General features: G+C 33.5%; 1 protein-coding gene across 1 annotated transcript; it reads right to left on the reverse strand.

Moving 5' to 3' along the window:
- Window positions 1–450: 450 nt before the first annotated feature.
- Window positions 451–2,746, reverse strand: LOC126713754 (protein SPEAR3). Its single transcript, XM_050413611.1, has 5 exons — window positions 2,287–2,746; window positions 2,045–2,164; window positions 1,126–1,193; window positions 900–984; window positions 451–782 (listed from the first exon to the last, which is right to left on the reverse strand). Exons 1-5 carry the CDS (start codon window positions 2,506–2,508, stop codon window positions 666–668), a joined length of 612 nt encoding a protein of 203 aa, XP_050269568.1. The 5' UTR covers window positions 2,509–2,746; the 3' UTR covers window positions 451–665.
- Window positions 2,747–21,241: the final 18,495 nt, after the last annotated feature.

Consider the following 21,241-nt stretch of genomic DNA (forward strand, 5'->3'; position numbering starts at 1 on the left):
ATTGAATGATTTTTAATCAAATTTCATTAGGGTTTGCAATCTTAATTAGTTGAAAACATGGTTTTACTACCCTATTCTTTATGGCTCTTGGTTTGAGTAGCATTTGCCATAGTCTAAGGCATTTGCACATAGTATCTTATTGTATATGTGGTGAATTTCACTTAATGCTAGAAATCCATTCACATATTAAGTACTCAAGTTTGGAGAGACTTCCAGACATTTCCCCTCACCTGCATAAAAAAGAAAATTGATCTCCACTAATACTAGGTTTATAAGTGTCCTTGACATGTCTATTCTTGACTCTCTTTTATGTCTTCTTTAATAAAGTTATACTATTGAACAACAGGAGTAAAATTATATACCATTCTTCAAACCATGGAATCATATAAAAGTCTCATTTAAGGAAATCTTCACCACTGTTAAATGCTGTGTGCTAATAAAAACAAGAAATAGAGAGAATAATGACTTTCTCATTTCTTTGACAATTCATGAACAAGGAGAAAATTTTCATTGTCTTGTACAGAAAGTCAATCTACCTTTCATTACACAAGAGTCACACCCAGTGATACCTCTAACAAGTTACATTGTCTTGCCAACTCTGTGTGCCATTTTGCAATTTAATTAGCACTGAGAAGCCATGCAATTGAGTGGCAGATAATTGCTGATTAAAGTGACAGTCTGAGCTCCAAATCTAGTTCCTGATTGTCGCTTGAATCAGAATTCTGACTGCTTGAGCCCCTCGAATTACTCCTATGTTTCTTTCTGTTTATATGCTGTGAGTCCTATAAGATGAATCATAAAAGAAATAGATAATTGGTATCAATATACTGGAGCTTTAATTAAGTGCTAGATTTGTTTCAGAATATTTAAGTTTTGTATTTGAGAAAATTTATAACAACCTCTACTGGTAGATTTAGAAGGTGTCTAGTCATGCTTGGCTGCTCAAAATGTTGAGTCTCTAAGGTTGCACCGCTGGGGTCCCATCTGCAAGGGATTTCAGTACATATAGATATAAACACAGCATGTTCAGGTATAAACTTCCAAGAATTTAAAAGTTGAAACAGAATGTAGTAAAGCACATGTGGCTCTTGCTTATCAATTAGGAAAACTCAATTATTGTAGTACCTTGCTGTTGTAGCAGGTAGGGAATCACCATATCTGATATTTGTTCTTTCATGTTCGCCTAGCCCCATCTGTACTAAAAGGAAATTTTAGCAAATTTAGAAGCCTAAAAAAATTTCCAACATTGTTTCAGCCAAAAGAAAAATCAACTTACATGGAATGAATTCAATAAATTTTTCTCCCAGTGAAGCTTCTAGAACGGTTTAGAACTTGTTACTGGTGACAGTAATGATTAAATTAAATACTTGTTTGACAATCTATCCTCATTATAATTACATTCTTCTCAAAAAAAAAAAAAAAAATCTTCTATACATAATAGTGATGATGTAAGAAAATCCGGTTACATATTTCATTCAAGGATATTTAGGGTTAGTGCTTAATCAGCAAGTTAAAAAAAATGAAAAAAAGAAAAAAAACTTGCAAAGAATGGACAAATTTCCATATGCAAAAGGAGTTTATGTCAAATTCAAAAAGAAGATTTGTTGGAATTGTTCAAAATTATCTCAATCACAAGCATGATGTACGGGTGACAATTATGACTGAAATGACTAGCTTCATAAACACATATCAATACAGATTCCTCCAAAATTCTTCTGTGAGCTGAATATTTCCCCCACTTTCATAGATTCATTATGCAAGAACAGTCACCAAGTATTGAAAGATGAGAAATGACAAATTTATGTATATGTATGTATGCATGTGTGTTAAGAGCTTCATAGCTGAACTCGGATTTTTTGCATTTTTAATATTTGTTAAAATCCCTCTCTCTTCATTGTTGTATTCATTTGATTTTCAAAAAATAAAAAAACAAAAGTAGGTGTGTGTGCATATGATGGGCCATCAACAAAATACAAAATTGTAGTAATTATATACGTAAAAACCTTATTTTGTAGGAGTGTCTAAAAGCAAGAGTTGCACATACCATGATGTTGGGGTGGAAACCATAAGAAGTTGAGGATGATGATGATGAGGATGAATAAGAAAAAGATGATGATGATGGTATTGAAGAATAAGTTGCAGATTGCATTCTCATATCCTCTTGCTGCATGGTCAACAAAACCATAACTCCATAAGTAAAAAATTCTTACAGATCCAAATAAACTTCAGTAAACAACCATAGTAGTCAAAGCAATGAGACGAGAGAGAGAGATAGATGATTATTACATTGTTGAAATTAGTGGGATATGGGCCATGAAGGGAGGGGTGGTATGTAGCACAACCCATTTGGCCATGTAATCTGATCTTCTCTAATTGAGCAACTCCAAGACCTCTTTGTGGCTGTTTAGGCTTGTCTGAATTGTTCTTCTTGCTTTTCCTTGACGAGGAAGAAGACCCACTCCCTCTTTCATTTCCCATATTTGGCTCTCCAAAATAACTGCTACCCATCTCTCTTTTTCTGTGATGTATCAGAGAAATAATAGAGAGAGAGAGAGAGAGAGAGAGAGAGAGTCTCTTTTTGCAAATCCCAAACTTGCTCTTACTGAAAACTTTTCTGGGAATAAGAAGGTGTTGAGAGATCAGAGATCTCCAGTGGCGCTTTTAAAAGATGTTTGCACCCTACTAATTATTGCATCGCTGGATCAGATTGTGTATAGATTTTAATGTTATATATACTTAGATTTTATGCTTCTTTTCTTTCTCTCCCTTCTCTTTTGCCTCATTTTGAGAACTTCTATAAATTGATTATAATAATATATATCAATTAATTTCCATTTTCTTTTTTTATTTCCATTAGATATGGACTTTGGAGACTTCCACTTGAAAGCGATTGTCTCTGATTTTAAAATTGCTAAAAAATATTTGATGGGTTATTTATTAACAACTATTCTAAAGGAAAAGAACAACAATTATTCCACGTGCCACCTAGGCGCGTCAGTGGTACCATTACATAATCTTTTCAAATCTTCTAATGTAATTTTTTTTTTTTTGTTGGGTACGGCATTGCTCATTGTTTAATTAAGTGCCTACATTACATCTACATGCAAAGTTTTGGTCAAATTTGAAGAGAGTTTGTCACACCCTTTAGGAAAGGTAAGGGTGGCTTTCTGTTTTAAGATATATATATATATATATATATATTTAACATTAATTAGTCTCCTAGGAAAGACATTTAAGGTGTTTGTTGCCCTATCATTTTAGGGTATCATGATCATCTTTTTCTTTTCTTTTCATCAATTAGATTTCCCTTAATCATGCCCCACTCTCATGATTAATTGGCCTCAGCTGAATAAAACCTACCAAGCCATTATTAATTAGCTGTAATTCTGCGTTCAACTAATTAAAGAAAGGAAAGCTAAGAACAATACGTTATCAAGCATTATAAAGGTATAAGACCAAATCATATTCGATCAAACTATTTTCTCAAAAGAAGAAGAAGAAAAAAAAAACAAAAATCAGATTCACACTAGGGATTTAGAAATAGATTTTAAAATTGCAGCTTCATTGGTGAATTAATTGCCTTGTGGAGATGTAGAGAAATTCAGAATTATGTCAAAAGATACAAAGAATCTTGATTTATTTAATTTCTTCTACGTACAAAGTTATCTTAAACCTACATTTATTGGGTAAATAATTATACTTTTGCTAAAAGAGTTGAGTCCTGGAATTTAAAAGTATGTTTGATAACTGTTTTTTTCCGTTATTTTTTGTTTCCAAAAATAATTTTTCATTTTTGAGATTAAAAAACTTGTTTGGCAATCCAAAATGGATAGAAAACAAAAACTGTTCTCAAAACTCAATTTGTAAAGGAAATTGAAAACATGTAAAATACTGTTTTCAATTTCTAATTTTCAAAAGTCAATGAAAACACGCATTTAATTTAATGAATCTGTCTCATTTAATGAGTTAGCATTAAAATTCAAATCATAGTAACAACTTATTTTAGTATTTTCTATTTTTTTTTAAAAAAAACTATATTTTAAATTTTTTAGACAGCAACTATATTTTAAATTTCAACTAACCAAACATGTTTTTTATTTAAAAAATACAAGAAAATTGTTTTTTTTCATATTCCCAATAATAAGTTTTTGAAAATAGAAAATAAAAACTGTTACCAAATATGATCTAAGTAGTTTGTATAAAAATTTAATATTGAAAAAGATAATGCTAAATATGGTGGAATTTGACCAAAAAGGTCACGTTAAATTGAGGAACTTACGTTAACGTTATACTTAAATTGCCATATAGGGACCAAATCTAATTGAGCTGTTTCCCGCATGATTTGTGGGTCATGTTATATGAGTAGTTATGTGGTGGAAAGTGAGAAATGAGAATCGTCCAATCTCTTAAACAGACATGTGAACTCCTGCAATTACCAAAAAGCCCCCAACAATCCCTTCAAATTTATTTGTTGGGTAATTGGGAGCAAGATATATTAAATAAATGGAAAGGTAAAATTTACTATATGGGAAATAATTATAACATTTTGTTTGCTTTTAAACTTACTAGGTTGTTGTTTTCATAGCCTATAGTATAGGTTCATAAACTTGAATTGCTGCCTAACTTTGTCGTCCACTCAAAACTCAAAAGAGATTTAAAGTGTGACTACCCCATTTGTTGTGCACATCGATCGATTTTGCACAATAATAATAATAATAATAATAAAATTATTGGCTAATTAAACACATATCATGAATCTCAAATATATTCTAGTACAATTGCACATAATTAAAAATAAAAGGAAATTTGTTTCGAGTTTTACAACATCGATCACAAGCTAAAAAAGTCAATGAGGTATGAGTTTTTCTCATTAGTCAAAGTAGAGAAGCCAATCCTTAAATTTCGTGATTAAATAATTTAGTGTTCCATCACTCTTTTTCAAAATATTAGGTGTTTGAAACAGATTATATATATAAAAATATCTATATATTATAACTAACATCCTAAAATTAAATATTCAGAAAACACGTTGCATCCTTCAAATCGGACACTTGGTCATTTTGTTATTCTTGTGGTGTGCAAACAGCCAGGTCCTTAAAATTTATTCAATTGCCGATGGTTGATGCGGCAAACCTCATTGTGAAATATATATATATACATATATATATATATATATATATATATTCTACTATACTTAATTAGGATTAAAACTATCATTTTCATGATTTTGTTTTAACAACACATTATATTATATAAGATAATATAATATTCATGTCGTGAATCAGATGATTCAGAAAAAAAAAAAAAAAGGGTTGTTTTTCTCGTAATTATTATTATGACCAAAACAATGTATTTGCCAGAATAGGCTGCTGCTGTATTACGCCATGCGTGTAATATAAGTCAGGTAGATACATACACATACGCTGACGTGCGAATATTCTTATATAGAGAGACTTTTAATTAGCCATATTTTCCTTCTACAAACAACTATGTTTATATTGATGATTTAAATATGAAAGATTTTCATTACAATTAAGAAAACGTGCGGCGCCATGAATGCCTAGTACAAATACAAATGTACAAATGTAATTCAATATATATATACAATAATACAATATTTAACCCTAGAGAGAGAGAGAGATATATATATATATATATATATATATATATATATTAATCTTAATAAAGGGGATTCAAAAACCAAATTCTCCACCTAATTAAAGACAGCTGAATGAGTCACAAAAGAGCTTTCCTTGCTTTCTATACTAACCTATGAAGAAGAAAAAAAAAAAAAAAAACTTTTTCACTAGGGTAAGAAAAAGAAAAAGAAAAAAAAAGAAAAATGTTTATAATAATAATAATAATAAAGGAGTGAGAAAACAAGGGATTACGTTGATTTGGTGTGATTTGATGAGTGATGGAGTTGGTAATAATATTATAATAGTGTTAGAGAAAGAAAGAAAGACAAAAGAAAGTGGAGAGAATATATGATATCCACTGTAGATTTGTGGGCACATGCAAACTTACAGGGTGCATTACTCCACACGATTTGCAAAGCAAAATAATCCCTTGGAATACGCTGTCTTTTGTGTTTATGAAGAGGAGCCAGAGAAAACCAGTCTCAAATCCAAATCCAAATCCAAATCTCCCTCTCAATATCCCATATTATATAAGATTCCCAATATTAATATATTCTTTATACGGTACACGGGGACTCGTAACCAATTAGTAATGGACCGGTTAAGGTTAAGAAGGGACCTAGTGTCTCAAACTTTTTGGAGTTCAAATATTATGATGATGATAAATAAAAGAATCCTCCAAGATTCTTGATAAAATTTTATCCAATATATGTAACATCTGTTCCAATGTGATCTCATCTTTAAATTCACTAACCTTTTAATAATTCCGTACCTTTTGAAATCACTTTCTTTTTTTTTTTTTTTTTTTTTTTTTTTAATTTTTAAATTTTAATCACATTCAAATGCAAAAATATTTCTTGTTTTACCCTCTTCTTCTAATTTATAACCCACAAGTTTTTATTTACACTCTGTTTGTTTAGATGCAAAATATATTTTTAGAAATTAAATTACTCATTTTTAAAAAAAATTACTTATCTAAAGTTTATGGTTTGAATCCTAAAAATGAGCTTGAAAATATTTTCCATTATTTGGTTCATATAAAACATCATTTATATTTCCTATAATTCCAAAAATATATGAACAAAAGTTTTCATTCATGAAAAGAAACCCTAAATTAGAAAATATTTTCAATACTCACTTCATTTAGGAGGCTTACATGGGAAATTAGACCCCAAAGTTAGAATATAAGGGACAAAATAAGTAGGAAGGTAACTCATTTGAGGGGGAAAAATGTCATTTGGGAGAAAGGACACTATTGACCAATGAAAGCCAATAGTTGGTCAATCACCAGACAATGAGAGGCAACGGTCAGTTTATAGAGAGAGAAATGTTATTATTATGAGAGTTTTCTGTGATTTGTAGTTTATTTATGATAGTTGGTTGAATTTGAAGCATTTTAGACAATACTTTCTGCAATTAAAAATTAAAAATTGTTTTTTGCTATATTAATTAGGCTTGTTTTCCGTTAACCATGGGAAACTTTTTTTTTTTGGGTAAACTTGTGTTTTCCATTGTACAAACATTAAAAAAAAAAAAAAAAAATGGAAAATTTTTTTCCAGAAAAAAGAAGATTTTTGTCCAAACAAACAATGCATAAGTAGCAAATATAAATTGAATTAGTTTTCTATGAAATTATTTAGTGCACTTAATATATTACACATTCCTCTCATATAAAATGAAACAAGAGTATAGTTTTAAGTCTTGCATATGAGACCGACCTATATGTAAGAGGAAGGCATAGTAAACCAAGAGAAACAAAATAATTTTTCCAATGTTTCAGTGCATATATATGGATATGTTACATTGCAAATTAAAACATTGGATAGGTTATTTTAGGAATTAAGTTTTTTTAAGGATCATTTTAGGAATAAAATTTTTAACAATCAGTTAATGTATGATTTAAGCTTAATTTACTCCGATAATGATGACTTTTGTTGTTCTCCTAGTTGTAATTATGACATGGAAAATGCTATTTAGTAGGAAAGGAAAGGAACTTAGCAAAAATAACTAAAAGGTTAAATTTCTCTTCATTCCTCTTCATGAATAGTATTTCTTCGTCTGTAAAATGGGAGGTCTATGATTTAATCATTGGTAAAAAGTAAGGGTTTCGAGGGAGCAATATTATTCTTGATCTCAGCAATCTACTATCATGGTATGATAAAGAACGAAATTAGAGAACAACACTCAATTGCAGAAATAGCTCTAGGGCTAAAATTTGTTATCATGGTATGATAAAGAACGAAATTAGAGAACAACACTCAATTGCAGAAATAGCTCTAGGGCTAAAATTTGTTCATTTCTCTCTTCATCAAATGATAAGAATAAACCATGCAAACTAGGGACAGAGCTATATGTTTAACAAGGGGAGCCAGGGCCCCCTTAAATAAATGGTCATGGTGGTCATCTATCCCATTCCAGTATTTGGGGTCCTAAAATAAATAATAATTATAAAAAAAAAAATAAATAAATAAAAAAACTCATTTTTATGTAAAGAATTTATAAGTGTTACTAATATTAACATGTTTGTCAACTTATTTGACTTTTTTTTTTTTTAATATTCAAATTATTAATTAGTTTTTCCCCCCTCAAATGACTGCGTTTGATTGTCTAGTTGCTTGTTGTTTGTGATCGAAAGTTTAAAATTTTAAGATATGGAAAGTTTTCATATTTCTGTATGAATACCCCTAAACAATTCGTTAGTGAACTTTTTTTTTTTTTTTTTAGTTTCTTTTATACTTGGAAACACATTAGAAGAATGTTAGACATATTATAATAACAGTTGAATGAGGCTGAGTAGTTATGAATTTTTCTTGTGATTGGGTATTTATTTATTTATTTTTAACTTGACTACTCCAATTGGTTTTTAATTAGATAAATTTGAGAGAGAGAGAGAGAGAGAGAGAGAGAGAGAGAGAGAGAGAGATAGAAGAAATATCGTTTTTATTTGAATTATAGATAATGTGAAAACCAATTACAATATTTGACTTTGAAAAAGGCTAAAGCTACTACAAAATTAAAGGTTTACAAGCTAACTTGACAATTAATGTGATTGATGCCATTTATAGTAATGAATACATACATATATGAATTACCTTTCTATAATTAGTGACATATTCATTTGTAAAACTTATGCAGTATCCTAGCATTGCTCTTTGACTTTTCCAATCATGAATATTGTTAAGACTAGGCATCGCAACAAAATAAAAGATGATTTTTTTAATAGACTATTTGATTTTGTATATTGAGAGAGAAATTGCAACAAAATTTATTATAGAATCAATCATGTATAATTTTTGGGATTCAAAAGAGTTGAAATGTGTGTGTGTATATTTATATATATTGGATAATTCGATGGTTTCAACATTGGGGGAATGTGAGATTTGAACCTTAAACGTCTCCATGAAAACATCATTAGGTACCAATTGAGTTACAAATTTTTTTGTGAAATGTATATTTCTTATTCATGAAAGGTGAAATTTATTTTGTTTCATGTTTTGGCTCTCCAAATACAAAATCTTGACTCTGTCCTTAATACAAACCCTCTTGAACACTCTTATGGGTTGAATTCAAGACCTTCCAGTTATTTGAAACACGTATTTAATGAGGCATTTCTCTCACACCATGTATTACTTATGTATGGTATGATAGGGATGTCTCATGAGACCGTCTTTTAAGATAATTTTTCACTAAATATCAATATTACAAAGTTTGATAATAGCAATTTATAAACAGAAAAAAAAAAAAAAAAAAAAAAAGGGTTTGATAGTAGGAAAAAAATAAAAGTCTTGATAGGAAGAATGCAGCCACAATATAAGCATGTGTGGAAAGCTATTTTTTATGTAGAGCATGGTAAACAGCTTTGCGGTGGCTGGATGATGTGGTTATGTAGAGTAGAAGAGGAAATTCTTTAAGTGGTGACCTAGACCCCAAGTTGAAGTAAAGTGCATGAGTAAGTTAAAAGAAGATTATGGATTCCTAGATCTCTTTGGCTAGCGTTGCAGTTGCACGGCCAAAAAAATAATAGCCATGATTCATGTCCAAGCTAATTAAGGAGGCAGATTTTCTTGTAAACTATACTATACATAATATATAATATAAAAGTGCAGGAGTGTTTGTGGATTTGCAATTGCATAATAGGTATCGTTACAACTGGAATGGGACCTTGGAAAGTACAAAGAGAGGTCCTGACCCACGTGTGGAGATGCTACAGAATTCAACACTTGGCCTCTTTTATTAGATATGGAACTCTTATAAGAAACCTTTTGGGACCCCACCCGTGACTTGGAAATGTGGTACCTATTAATGCATATGGTCCTCTCTGTCTCCTGCTCCCTTTAAAATAGCCTTTAACAAAACCAACATCCCAGTGCTCCTATGATCTATCTTGGATATGATTTATATGATATTGTTCATCATTAATTTAGAGATCCAGTATGATATATTGAGATCGATTACCTTAATCACCAATTTTTAAATACCAATGGTGTGCATTGTATCATCATTTGTTATACTCTTGTCTGTTCAATCATATTATTTAGAGCTGTTTAATTATCCACCCACCAAGGAGGGAGGGACCTTAATTAGTTTTATATACAATTAATTAGAGTCTCCAACTAATATAACAATTTCAACTCTGTCAAGTTTGTGGGTTCCACTTAATTCAAATAATAAGATATCTTATATATATATATATATATATGGTTGAATTCGCGATTCATTATTCCAAAAAAATAAAAACAAAACACATTAATATCTTGACTTGATAATAAAATTAAATGTGCTAAATTATGTCACGTTGACATGACTCTTCCTCAAATTCATGAATACCTCACAGTCAAACTTGCAAGTTAGGTCGAGCCCTTAAGGTAGGAGCACCAAGGTTTGAATTGCCTTCAACCTTACCAACTTATTCAGAAGTTGCAAGTAGGTTGCTAATGCCTTAGAGGCAGCGTCACCCAACCATGTGGAATTTTTTATTTATTTTAAATTTATAACATTTTTAAGTTTGTGTTTGGCACTGGGAATAAAGTGAGTATCTAACTATAAAGTTACCTTTATTGACAAACTAATTTTCTTTTTCTTTTAAATTTTATTTTTTTGTGTGGAACATTTTGGTAATCTAGAGAATACTGCAAGTAGTGATGAGGTCATATTCCTCCATGATGATCGAATTGACTACTTTAGTTTAGTTCCACTCCACCACCGATGCTTATATGAATCTTAAGAATTTCCTTATTGTGTTCATGAATCTTTTTGGATTTGCTTTTCCTATACCCAGCAAAGCAATGCATTTCATTTCTTAATAAATTATTAAAAGACTTGCTTACATGCATGTGGCCAAATATATAATGTAATTTTATATAACTTCATACTTTAGGTCCTATACATACCATTATATATAGTTGTGTTAGTTCTTTTGACTGGCCGCGGACTATTATTTTCCCATTAACAAAATGATTTTTTTTTTTTTTTTTTTTAAATCATGGACCGAACAACGTAGTTTACTTAATCTCTACTTGCTCATTGGGCAGCTCAGCTTATGTTTGGTGTAAAGAGGATTCTTGATCCAAGAAATGGTCGTACGAAACCAAAAACACATCATTTGCAGATCAGTTATACTTGGTGCCGAGTACTAAAATTATAGGTTCGTCTAGGCAACGGATGAGTGTTACATCTACAGGCTCATTCATATAAATGATGAGCATCCAATCCACAAGGCTGTCCAAGAGAGGGCGACCATACAACATTAATAACGCTCTCATTAATGGTTTCGTAACCGACGAGCTCCAACGGTCAATAAGGCTAGTCATGAGCTAGTCAAAGCTCCATTTAAACTTAGGCAGATATTACTCAAAACAGCCAAGAGAGCCATTAAGAGGCCACCAACAATTACATTCATAATAAGGCTCCCAATAGCTATACTAAAGCTATAAATAAGCCACTAGTTCGGAATGAATCCCACATTATTTGGGAATGGCCCCAAACCCCTTTTTTCGACTATATAAAGTCATAAAAGGTACTTTTTCAATGAGGACGAATTCCGGTGGAAAACACACAAGATTCACTAGAAAATAGTGAATCAAAGATGGAGTTTTTCACAAAACATCTTCAAGTCAAATTTTGCTTGATTGATACCTTTTTTTGGTCTTGATCTTTGAGTTATAAATTTACTAACTCATATTTGATTTGGTTGTAAATATGTAAGGTTGAATTTAGTCAACCATGTGTTGGCTTTATTCCATGACAAATTTGCTTGTAATATAGCACTTAGAAACCTTGTATTTAGGTGGAAATCATGTAAGGGTAGTGTGTGAGAGAGTGTGAAGAAATGCTCAAGACAGTGCAGTGAAGCAGAGACTCGCGGCTAGGACTCGCGGGTGACTCGCAGCTTGCAAGCCGCCAAAAGTTGCTCACGTGCAGAGCATGCAGGGGAGCTGAACAGTCACGCCACCTGGAGCACTACACGACAAAAATCCAGACTGGCCATTAAGTTAGCTCGCGACTTAAACTCGCGACTCAGTCAAGTCGCGAGGTCAAGTCGCCAGCCAGCCCTGTTTTTGGAAAAACTGACTCTTCGTATTCCATTCTCACACCAGTATAAATACCCCTCATTCCCACAAGATATGTGTGGCTATTCAGAAAGAAAAACCCTAAGAGAGGTTTCTTCAAAACACCCACCCAATTAGAGAGAGCTACTCATTCTTAGAGAGAAATCTTTGTAGTCTCTTCTCATTCCCTCTCTCATTGTCATACCTATTGAGAGGAGATTTCTATCCAAACACTACCCACACCCATTCAGAGTGTTGAGTGTTTTTGGAGCTTTGGGAAGCATTGGAAGATGCCAAGGATGACGGATGCTACGGTCTAGTAGCGGAATCCGGTAAGCTAGAAAAGAAAAAGGTTCGGCGCAACCTTGTTGGAGCAAGAAGCTTGGAGGGCTTAGGTACATCGGGTAGATTAGGCTTGGAGGGTCTATTGCTGTTCATGTATCCCAACTACATTTTCTAGTGGATTATTGACCGCTTGGAGGGCGGCGGAGAGGTTTTACGCCGAGGGCTTCGGTTTCCTCTTCGATAACACATCGTGTGTTGTCCTTGTGTTTGCATCTCTCTTCCCTTTATCTTTGCCTTTTATTTTCTGCTGTGGATGTGTTTTTAATTGGCTTAGATTGTTTACCAATTCTGTATTAAGCTTTTGTTCATGTTCCGCACATTAATTGTTTGATTTAAAGCTTGTATTGGTAATTTGTATATTGGGGGTCTAAACGTTCAAGGGTGTTTATACACATATTTGAACTTTCAATTGGTATCAGAGCGGGTACACTTGTTGTGGTTTAAATACCTAAGTGTGATCCTTGACCCCTTGTGTTTATTTGTCATGGATTGTGCTTTGTATGCCTCTTTGCATGATTTGGTTGGTGATGAATGTAACATGCCACATGTTTGTGAAAATGCCTCTATGAGTGTTAATCCTCATAAGTGTGATGACATGTTATTTGAATCCATGGGTGTTGTTGACAAACTCTTGAAGAAAAATGCTAAGAAGTTTCAAAAGAATTTGAGCAAGTTATTTTGTGAAAAGGATGATTTGATTGCTAAGCTCAATGAATCCAACAAATTGGTTGAGAAATATAAAAAACTTGCTGAAATTTCTCTTGAAAAGCTGAAAGAGTTTGAATGTTTGAATATGGACTTGGATGCTAAACTTGTTTTGTCTAACAAACTTGTTGATGATCTTAAATGTGAAAATGAATCTCTTAAGATGCATGCCAAGTGTTTGATTGCTGAACCCATTGATAAAATGGATGATAATATTTGTTACAATCATGTTGTGGTACCCGATTTTGTGCCTAGTGTGTGTTCTACCTTAAAGGACAAATCGGTGTACATTCCTCCACATAAAAGAAATCAAAAGGTGGAGAGAAAGGCTGTTAAGTCAAAACCTTCGTTTAGATCTTAACCTAAGGCTTTGGATGGATCTAAGTTTGTTCCAACTTGCCACCATTGTGGTGTGATTGGTCATATAAGACCTCAATGTCATAAGTTGAAGAGGGAACGAAACCATGTTGCTAGATCCATTCCTAAAAAGCCTAGTGGACCTAAACACATTGTTTGTCACCATTGTGGTGCTTTTGGTCATCTAAGACCTCATTGCTCTAAGTTTCAAGCTCTTAAGAGAATCAAAAGTAAAGAGAAAATTGAGCTTTTTGGTAGTTGTGCTAAAAAGAGTAAACTGGATTTGAGTGAAAATAGCATGTTGTTAAAGAAAATGTTTAATGCTCTTAACTCCTTGACTATGTGCATCTCCGGTTCTCATTCTTCCAACTCTCGTCTCGCTTCTCTTGAGACACTCATTCCAAATAATCGTTCCGTTTGGATGAGGAAGGGTTCCTATGGTTGGGCTTTTGCTCTTTTGGTCCTTGATCTAATTCTTTCGATCTTTGTAGGACCCTTCATGCATTAAATGTCATATCTTCATGCATTTTGTGCATCTTGCATTTATTTGTATGCATTGTTTCGTTTTTTATCTTACTTTTATGTTTCTATTTTGTGTGAGTAAAAATCCAAAACCACATAAAAAGTGAAAAATTCAAAAAGTTTGATCGTATTTGTTTGAGCACATATCACATGTGAGTTTGGCCTTGTACCTTTGTACAAATGGCTTTGTGCATTTTCGAGCTTAGCTTGTTATTTTTGCACTTATATCTTTGTGGGAAAAATCTTGACATCTTTGTGTGATTGTTGTAAATCGATCTTCAAGCTTGTCATGAATGATTAGTCAATAGTCATGTTGGTTTTAATACTTGTGTAGACTTGTGCTTATATCTCTTCCCACTCTTTTATTTTTATTGCTTAAAGAGCTCAATAAATGTAAATTTCAAAATGAAAAGAGATAATGAGCTGCAAAAGCCATCGCAAATACTAGTATTCGACTAGGAAAAAGGGAAAGCGACTTATATGAAATTGTATGGTGCCCAAAAAGCCAAAGGCTTGTTCGTCAAATTGAAATATCACAAATTTTAGGCATCGATCTCAAAATGAGATATTTTGATTCAAAATGATCAAATGTTATGAATTGTAAAGAAGCTAAATGAAAAGCTTCATCATATGTAATCATTTTCTTGTGGAAGGTCATATATGTTCATTTCTATAATTGAGATAGACCACTTGACTTAGCACTAGTTGTGTATGACTTGATTGAATTGATCATTGAAACTTCACTCTAGACTAAGGACTATTCCACATTTGATACACACACACAACACACATGCCTAATGTTCAATGAATGTCTTATTCATTTGTTAGATTGTACTTGTCTAAATGTGATGTGTGTGTGCTCAATCATATATGGTTCAATCCAAAAAGATTTTTGATCATTTTATATGTTTTTGGAAGTGATTTTTATCATTCTTTGAGTTCATGTTTAGTGTTTACTTTGTTTTTCATTGTTTAAACATGTTTTGTTTCGAAAAACAGGTGTCAGAGTTTTTCGCGTCTCAGCTGGCGACTTGCCAGTCGCGAGCTCATCCAGAAGCTTTTGGCGACTCACTCGCGGCTCACTCGCGACTCACGAAAATTTTCGCAGCTGAAACTCGCGGCTCGCGGCTGAAGCTCGTGACTCGCCCAGTCGCGAATCGCCCAGAAACAGCTTTTTAAAGGGCTTTTTGTGGGAAACTTGTTTTAAACCTCTCTCATCCTCTCTAAAACCCCTCTTTCAATATTTTTACATCAAAATCCAACCAATTTGAATGGTTTTTCATTCCATTAACATTTCTAAGGTAATTATAAATTCTTTTCATTATTTTTGATCCTTGGATTATGTTTTGGAGAGTTTTGTGCTCTTGGTTGGGATTTTTATCATTGGGGTTGGGAAAACTTAATTTTTGTCAAATTTCTTTATGGGATTGGTTTCTTTTGTTGATATGCATTGGATGTTGGCCCCTTGTGGCAGAAAGAACATGTATTAAGGGTGGATTTCATGATGTTCATGCATTGTTTCGCATTATTGTTCATAGTGTGCATGCCAGGTGTTTGATAAAATGCCTCTTAGACATTTTCTCGCTTGTTTGGACTCCGATGAGTACCAAACTTTGGGGTTTCTCATGTTTCCTCATTAAGAACATGTTTGGTTCATTGGTTGTGTATTTTAACACACTTTGCCCCACATGTGCATTTTTCATGCATTGGTCATGCATGCACTTAGCCACCTCTTGCACACACCTTTGCTACCCTTGTCATGCATTGGACTTTACCTTATTTCTTCATCCTAGCATGTCATGTTTACCTTATGCTTTGTAGCATGCTACTTTGTCTTAGATTTGAGCTTCATTTTTTCATTCATCTTGCACCCCTCATGCATCATTATCATTGTTTGTTCATTCATCTCTTGCTTTTTTTTCTCCTTGACCCTTTGTCTATTCCTGACAAAAAGGGAGAGAGTATACTCTAGAGAGTATACCGGAGTGTTTTGTCATTTCTATATGACTCTTGTTATGACTCTTGTGCACATCCTTAGGGGGAGAAATTCTATTTCTCATGCACATTTGTAGGGGGAGAGATTTTCCATAGTGGAGATGCATATATCAAGGGGGAGAAGACATTGTGTTATCTAGAAAACTTTGTTCTGTTTGTTTTCTTGTTGGCTTTATGGTGCTTTGAGTTATGCTTTGTTGTTCTCATTGCATCATGTTTGTGCTTTGGACATGCATATATCCCTATGCTATTGTGCTTCTTTGAATGCATGTTCGTATGATCATTTGCTTTGCTATGTGATCATTGTAGTCATTTCTATATGACTGTTTTGGTGTATGATCAAGTTGCTCACATGTTTCACATCATGTTTACTTGATCACAATTTACTTGTTACATTATACTTGTTCTTTTATTACTTGCTTTACCTTGAGGGTCTAATGTGTTTTGTGCAAGTGTTTCAGGTTACAAGTATATATGTTCTAAGTGCATCACAGCTTCTCATCATTTTGAAGGGGAGAAACTTTAAGCACTTTTAGTTTATATTGTTTAAGTTTTTATTCAATATAATGTGCTTTGTACCCATGTGCTTTTGTAAGCTTTTAGGGTTAATGTGTTATGCATAGTTTGTAGGCTTTATGGTATGTATCTTGCTTAATGCAGCCTTTATGCTATGTTGAAATCAGTACTTTAATCTAAATGTCTTGTATTTTGATTTATGTACTGTCACTCTTGTGCCCTTGTAGGATTGTTCCTAGATGCATATACCTTGTGTATTATGCATTAGTTGAGTGTTGAGTATACAAGTGTCTTGCCTTGTGCTTGTTAACTTGTATGTCCTTGTGTTCATTCCAAGTGTGAATGAGCACTGTGATCACTACCTTGTGGTGTTCACTTGGTTGATCAAGCCATGGTTTGTTTCTTAACTCCATCTTTGTTTGATCACATATTGCCTGTTTCATATGCATTTTATGATTTTCTGCTTACAATGATCATGGTGTATTGTTGTGTTTCAGGAGATTCATGTTCATATGATTCAAGAGCTATACAGCTTCTAGATTTAGGTGTGAGTGAGTTTTGCCATTGTTCCCAAACTCACGTTTAAGTCTAAAGTCTGTTTTAGGGTGTTTTGTCATGGAATAGCCAAAGGGGGAGATTGTAAGGTTGAATTTAGTCAACCATGTGTTGGCTTTATTCCATGACAAATTTGCTTGTAATATAGCACTTAGAAACCTTGTATTTAGGTGGGAATCATGTAAGGGTAGTGTGTGAGAGAGTGTGAAGAAATGCTCAAGACAGTGCAGTGAAGCAGAGACTCGCGGCTAGGACTCGCGGGTGGCTCGCGGCTTGCAAGCCGCCAAAAGTTGCTCACGTGCAGAGCATGCAGGGGAGCTGAACAGTCACGCCACCTGGAGCACTACACGACAAAAATCCAGACTGGCCATTAAGTTAGCTCGCGACTTAAACTCACGACTCATTCAAGTCGCGAGGTCAAGTCGCTAGCCAGCCCTGTTTTTGGAAAAACTGACTCTTCGTATTCCATTCTCACACCAGTATAAATACCCCTCATTCCCACAAGATATGTGTGGCTATTCAGAAAGAAAAACCCTAAGAGAGGTTTCTTCAAAATACCCACCCAATTAGAGAGAGCTACTCATTCTTAGAGAGAAATCTTTGTAGTCTCTTCTCATTCCCTCTCTCATTGTCATACCTATTGAGAGGAGATTTCTATCCAAACACTACCCACACCCATTCAGAGTGTTGAGTGTTTTTGGAGCTTTGGGAAGCATTGGAAGATGCCAAGGATGGCGGATGCTACGGTCTAGTAGCGGAATCCGATAAGCTAGAAAAGAAAAAGGTTCGGCGCAACCTCGTTGGAGCAAGAAGCTTGGAGGGCTTAGGTACATCGGGTAGATTAGGCTTGGAGGGTCTATTACTGTTCATGTATCCCAACTACATTTTCTAGTGGATTATTGACCGCTTGGAGGGCGGCGGAGAGGTTTTATGCCGAGGGCTTCGGTTTCCTCTTCGATAACACATCGTGTGTTGTCCTTGTGTTTGCATCTCTCTTCCCTTTATCTTTGCCTTTTATTTTCTGCTGTGGATGTGTTTTTAATTGGCTTAGATTGTTTACCAATTCTGTATTAAGCTTTTGTTCATGTTCCGCACATTAATTGTTTGATTTAAAGCTTGTATTGGTAATTTGTATATTGTGGGTCTAAACGTTCAAGGGTGTTTATACACATATTTGAACTTTCAAAATAGATTGACTAAAGGGAACGGTCAAAATCAAGTTTTGAAGAGTCTTAGTGTTGAGGTAAAGTTTCTAACTTTCGCTCTTTGCTTTTCTTTGTTTTTCTTTTGTTTTTTATGTTTATATATATATATATATATATATATATATGTTTTAAATGCTTTAATATGTTTGTTTAGTTAGGATTTATCTCGTGTTTATGTTAGAAGTCTAATAGGTTGTTAGTTTTCTTATTTCTTTTATGTTTTCTTTGTTTTTTGTTTTGGTTTTTTGGGTTTAGGGTTTTGGGTGTGTATGCATGCGCATGCAGCTTGCATGCGTACGCATACTTAAAGTATGCGTACGTATGCCCTATGTATGCACACGCATGCTCTTGCCCAGAAACCCTAAATTCAATTTTGTTTGTTTTTATTTTTTTTATTTACATGTTTAGCCTCCATTTAACTTAGTTTTCATATCTGTATAGTTTACTCTATTTTGTATCGATGTGGGTGCAGCGATTTTCTCCTAAAAAGGAGAGTACGCCTTAGCCGAGTGGACCGGGGCAAAGAAAAGATGGAGTCGCCACCTAGATTAGGTTTAGGAACCATAAATATAGGGCCCTTACGTGGAATGACTAATATTACTACCAGAGTATGGGTTCGGAGTTTAGGTATGGGGATGGAAAGGTGTTAGGCACCCAACCCCACCCGACCTATGGGTTAGCTTCCAATCATTGTGTCTTACGTCTTAATCTCATTAAATGCTCATTTAATATTGTTATCTATATCCACACACACACTAGCATACATCTAGCAATTAATATGGCATCAATCATCCCAAAACCCTAACATACATCTATCATGGTAACTCACATCAAACCTAGCATACATCTATCATGCATATCATATCATATCATCTCATCCAAGGCTGCCAAATAAATAAAGATATGACATGGTCATGGCAGCATTAAAGAATTATTGGAGAGCATCAAGAACATAAACATATTCCAAGTTCACATATCATATCCCAACCAAATGCATGTACATATGAATGCATGCCTTACCTCACTTACCTTATTGCATTACAACACCTATGCATCAATGCATGATCATATCATATGCATGTTCATGGTAGAATAAAGAAAACATTAGAAGAAAACCCTAATCTAACATGTTAAAGGCAAACAAACAATCAATCAAAGAAACAGAGACTCAAAAACATAAAGAAGGGCCAAAACAAAAGCATATTATATAAATGAAATAAAGAAACAGAAGTAGAAAACTTGGATTAGGGTTTCTAGGCACAAGTATGCGTGGGCATACATAGGCTTGTGTATGCATACTTCAAGTCTGCGTACGCATGCAAGAAGCATGCGTACGCATACACGCCCTAAAAACCCTAGCCCAGAAACTAGAAATATAGAAAAAAAAAAAAGCAGAACCTAAAACAATAAAACTAGCAACTTAACGTGCTTCTAATATAATATTAAACAACCTACGCTAACAACAAAGATATCCAAAATATAATCTATTCCTAAACATGTATTGGATCTAACAACAAACAAGAACAATACTTAACACATCGAAACATGTTCATCGATATATTCAATCATTCAACTCTCTAATCAAAATATGGTGAGACACAACAAAACAAAACCAAACAAAGAAAAGCATATTTCTAATCATATATAACAAATAAATAAATCAAGAACAAAAAGAACACGAATTATAAAATATCCAAATTAAGGAAGAGCCATGAAGAGAGACTCACCTTTTTATGGAACACAACTTGGTTGATATTTTAACCGGCCCCTCAGTGCCTACATAACAAGATCGAATGATAATTAAGGGACTCAAATATATCAATAGTCCATTAGTAATCACAACTCAGAAATAAAAATATCTTCCTGAAAAGATTATTTGAAAAATGTTTTGAAAGAGATTAGAAAATAGTTTATGCTCTAATAAGTAATAGAGAGTGGTTTTGAAAAGCTAAAAACGTGCTCAATGATGTGTGTGCAGAAATTTCAAAGTTAGAAAAGAGTTGTGGAAGAGTTTAGGTGAAAAATCCACTTTCTCTAGCTAGGGTTTTGATTTGGAGACGTAAGGTTGTATTTATATGTTTAAACTAGGGTTTTCAACGTTCCAAAGGGTCTAGGGGTCGGGGACCATCAAAGAGAGAGACTTTGGGCCCTAAAAAATGAAGTTCTAGGCTTCTAGAAAATGGCTTGCATATGTAGGTTTGGGGAAGCCCACGCATGCATGCTCCCTGTGCACGCATATGTCCCCAGAAACCCTAATTTTGACTACTAGGCTGGCCTAACTTAAAATGGTCATAACTCACTCAATAGAAGTCCAAATTAGGAAAATTTTGTGTTCAAATTGAAGCCCAGGATGTCTCATTTCCAATGAAACAAACTTCACTCAAAAAATAATTTGTATATCAAAAGTTATGGTCAAAATAGTGAGCAAAGGTTATTTTTCAATATCGTTTTCAAAGCGATTTGAGCACTTTTGAGTTATGATTACTTCCAAACTATCAAAATAACTTTAATTACCCTTTTTAGACATGTCAATCTCATCATTGGGACTAAGGACTAAAATTTATTGATGGATACAAAATGCAATGTCTACAATCGCTTTGTTTTGTTTTATCTCTTTTATGCTTATTAGGGTTTTAATTTGTCTAAATGCCATGAACATGCATATGAATATGAACATGCATTGATGCATAGGTGTTGTGATGCAGTGAGGTAAGTCATGCATAATCACATGAACATGCATTCGTTCTTGTTTGATGAGTATGGTGATTGATGAAAATGACATGCTTGGTTGAATTTCGTGTTTTTGATGTTTAGATATCTTGAGATATTTGTTTGAACATGCCTTGTGATGTTT

The sequence above is a fragment of the Quercus robur genome, chromosome 2, assembly GCF_932294415.1.
Source record: "Quercus robur chromosome 2, dhQueRobu3.1, whole genome shotgun sequence".
In the NCBI taxonomy this organism is placed as follows: domain Eukaryota; kingdom Viridiplantae; phylum Streptophyta; class Magnoliopsida; order Fagales; family Fagaceae; genus Quercus; species Quercus robur.

Excerpts from the sequence above, each read along its gene's own strand:
- LOC126713754 (XM_050413611.1), bottom strand. The coding sequence starts at position 2,508 with ATGGGTAGCAGTTATTTTGGAGAGCCAAATATGGGAAATGAAAGAGGG. Across the intron at positions 2,165-2,286 it reads ATCCCACTAATTTCAACAAT|CAAGAGGATATGAGAATGCA; the intron begins GTAATAATCATC and ends TTGACCATGCAG. Across the intron at positions 1,194-2,044 it reads GTTTCCACCCCAACATCATG|ATGGGGCTAGGCGAACATGA; the intron begins GTATGTGCAACT and ends CTTTTAGTACAG.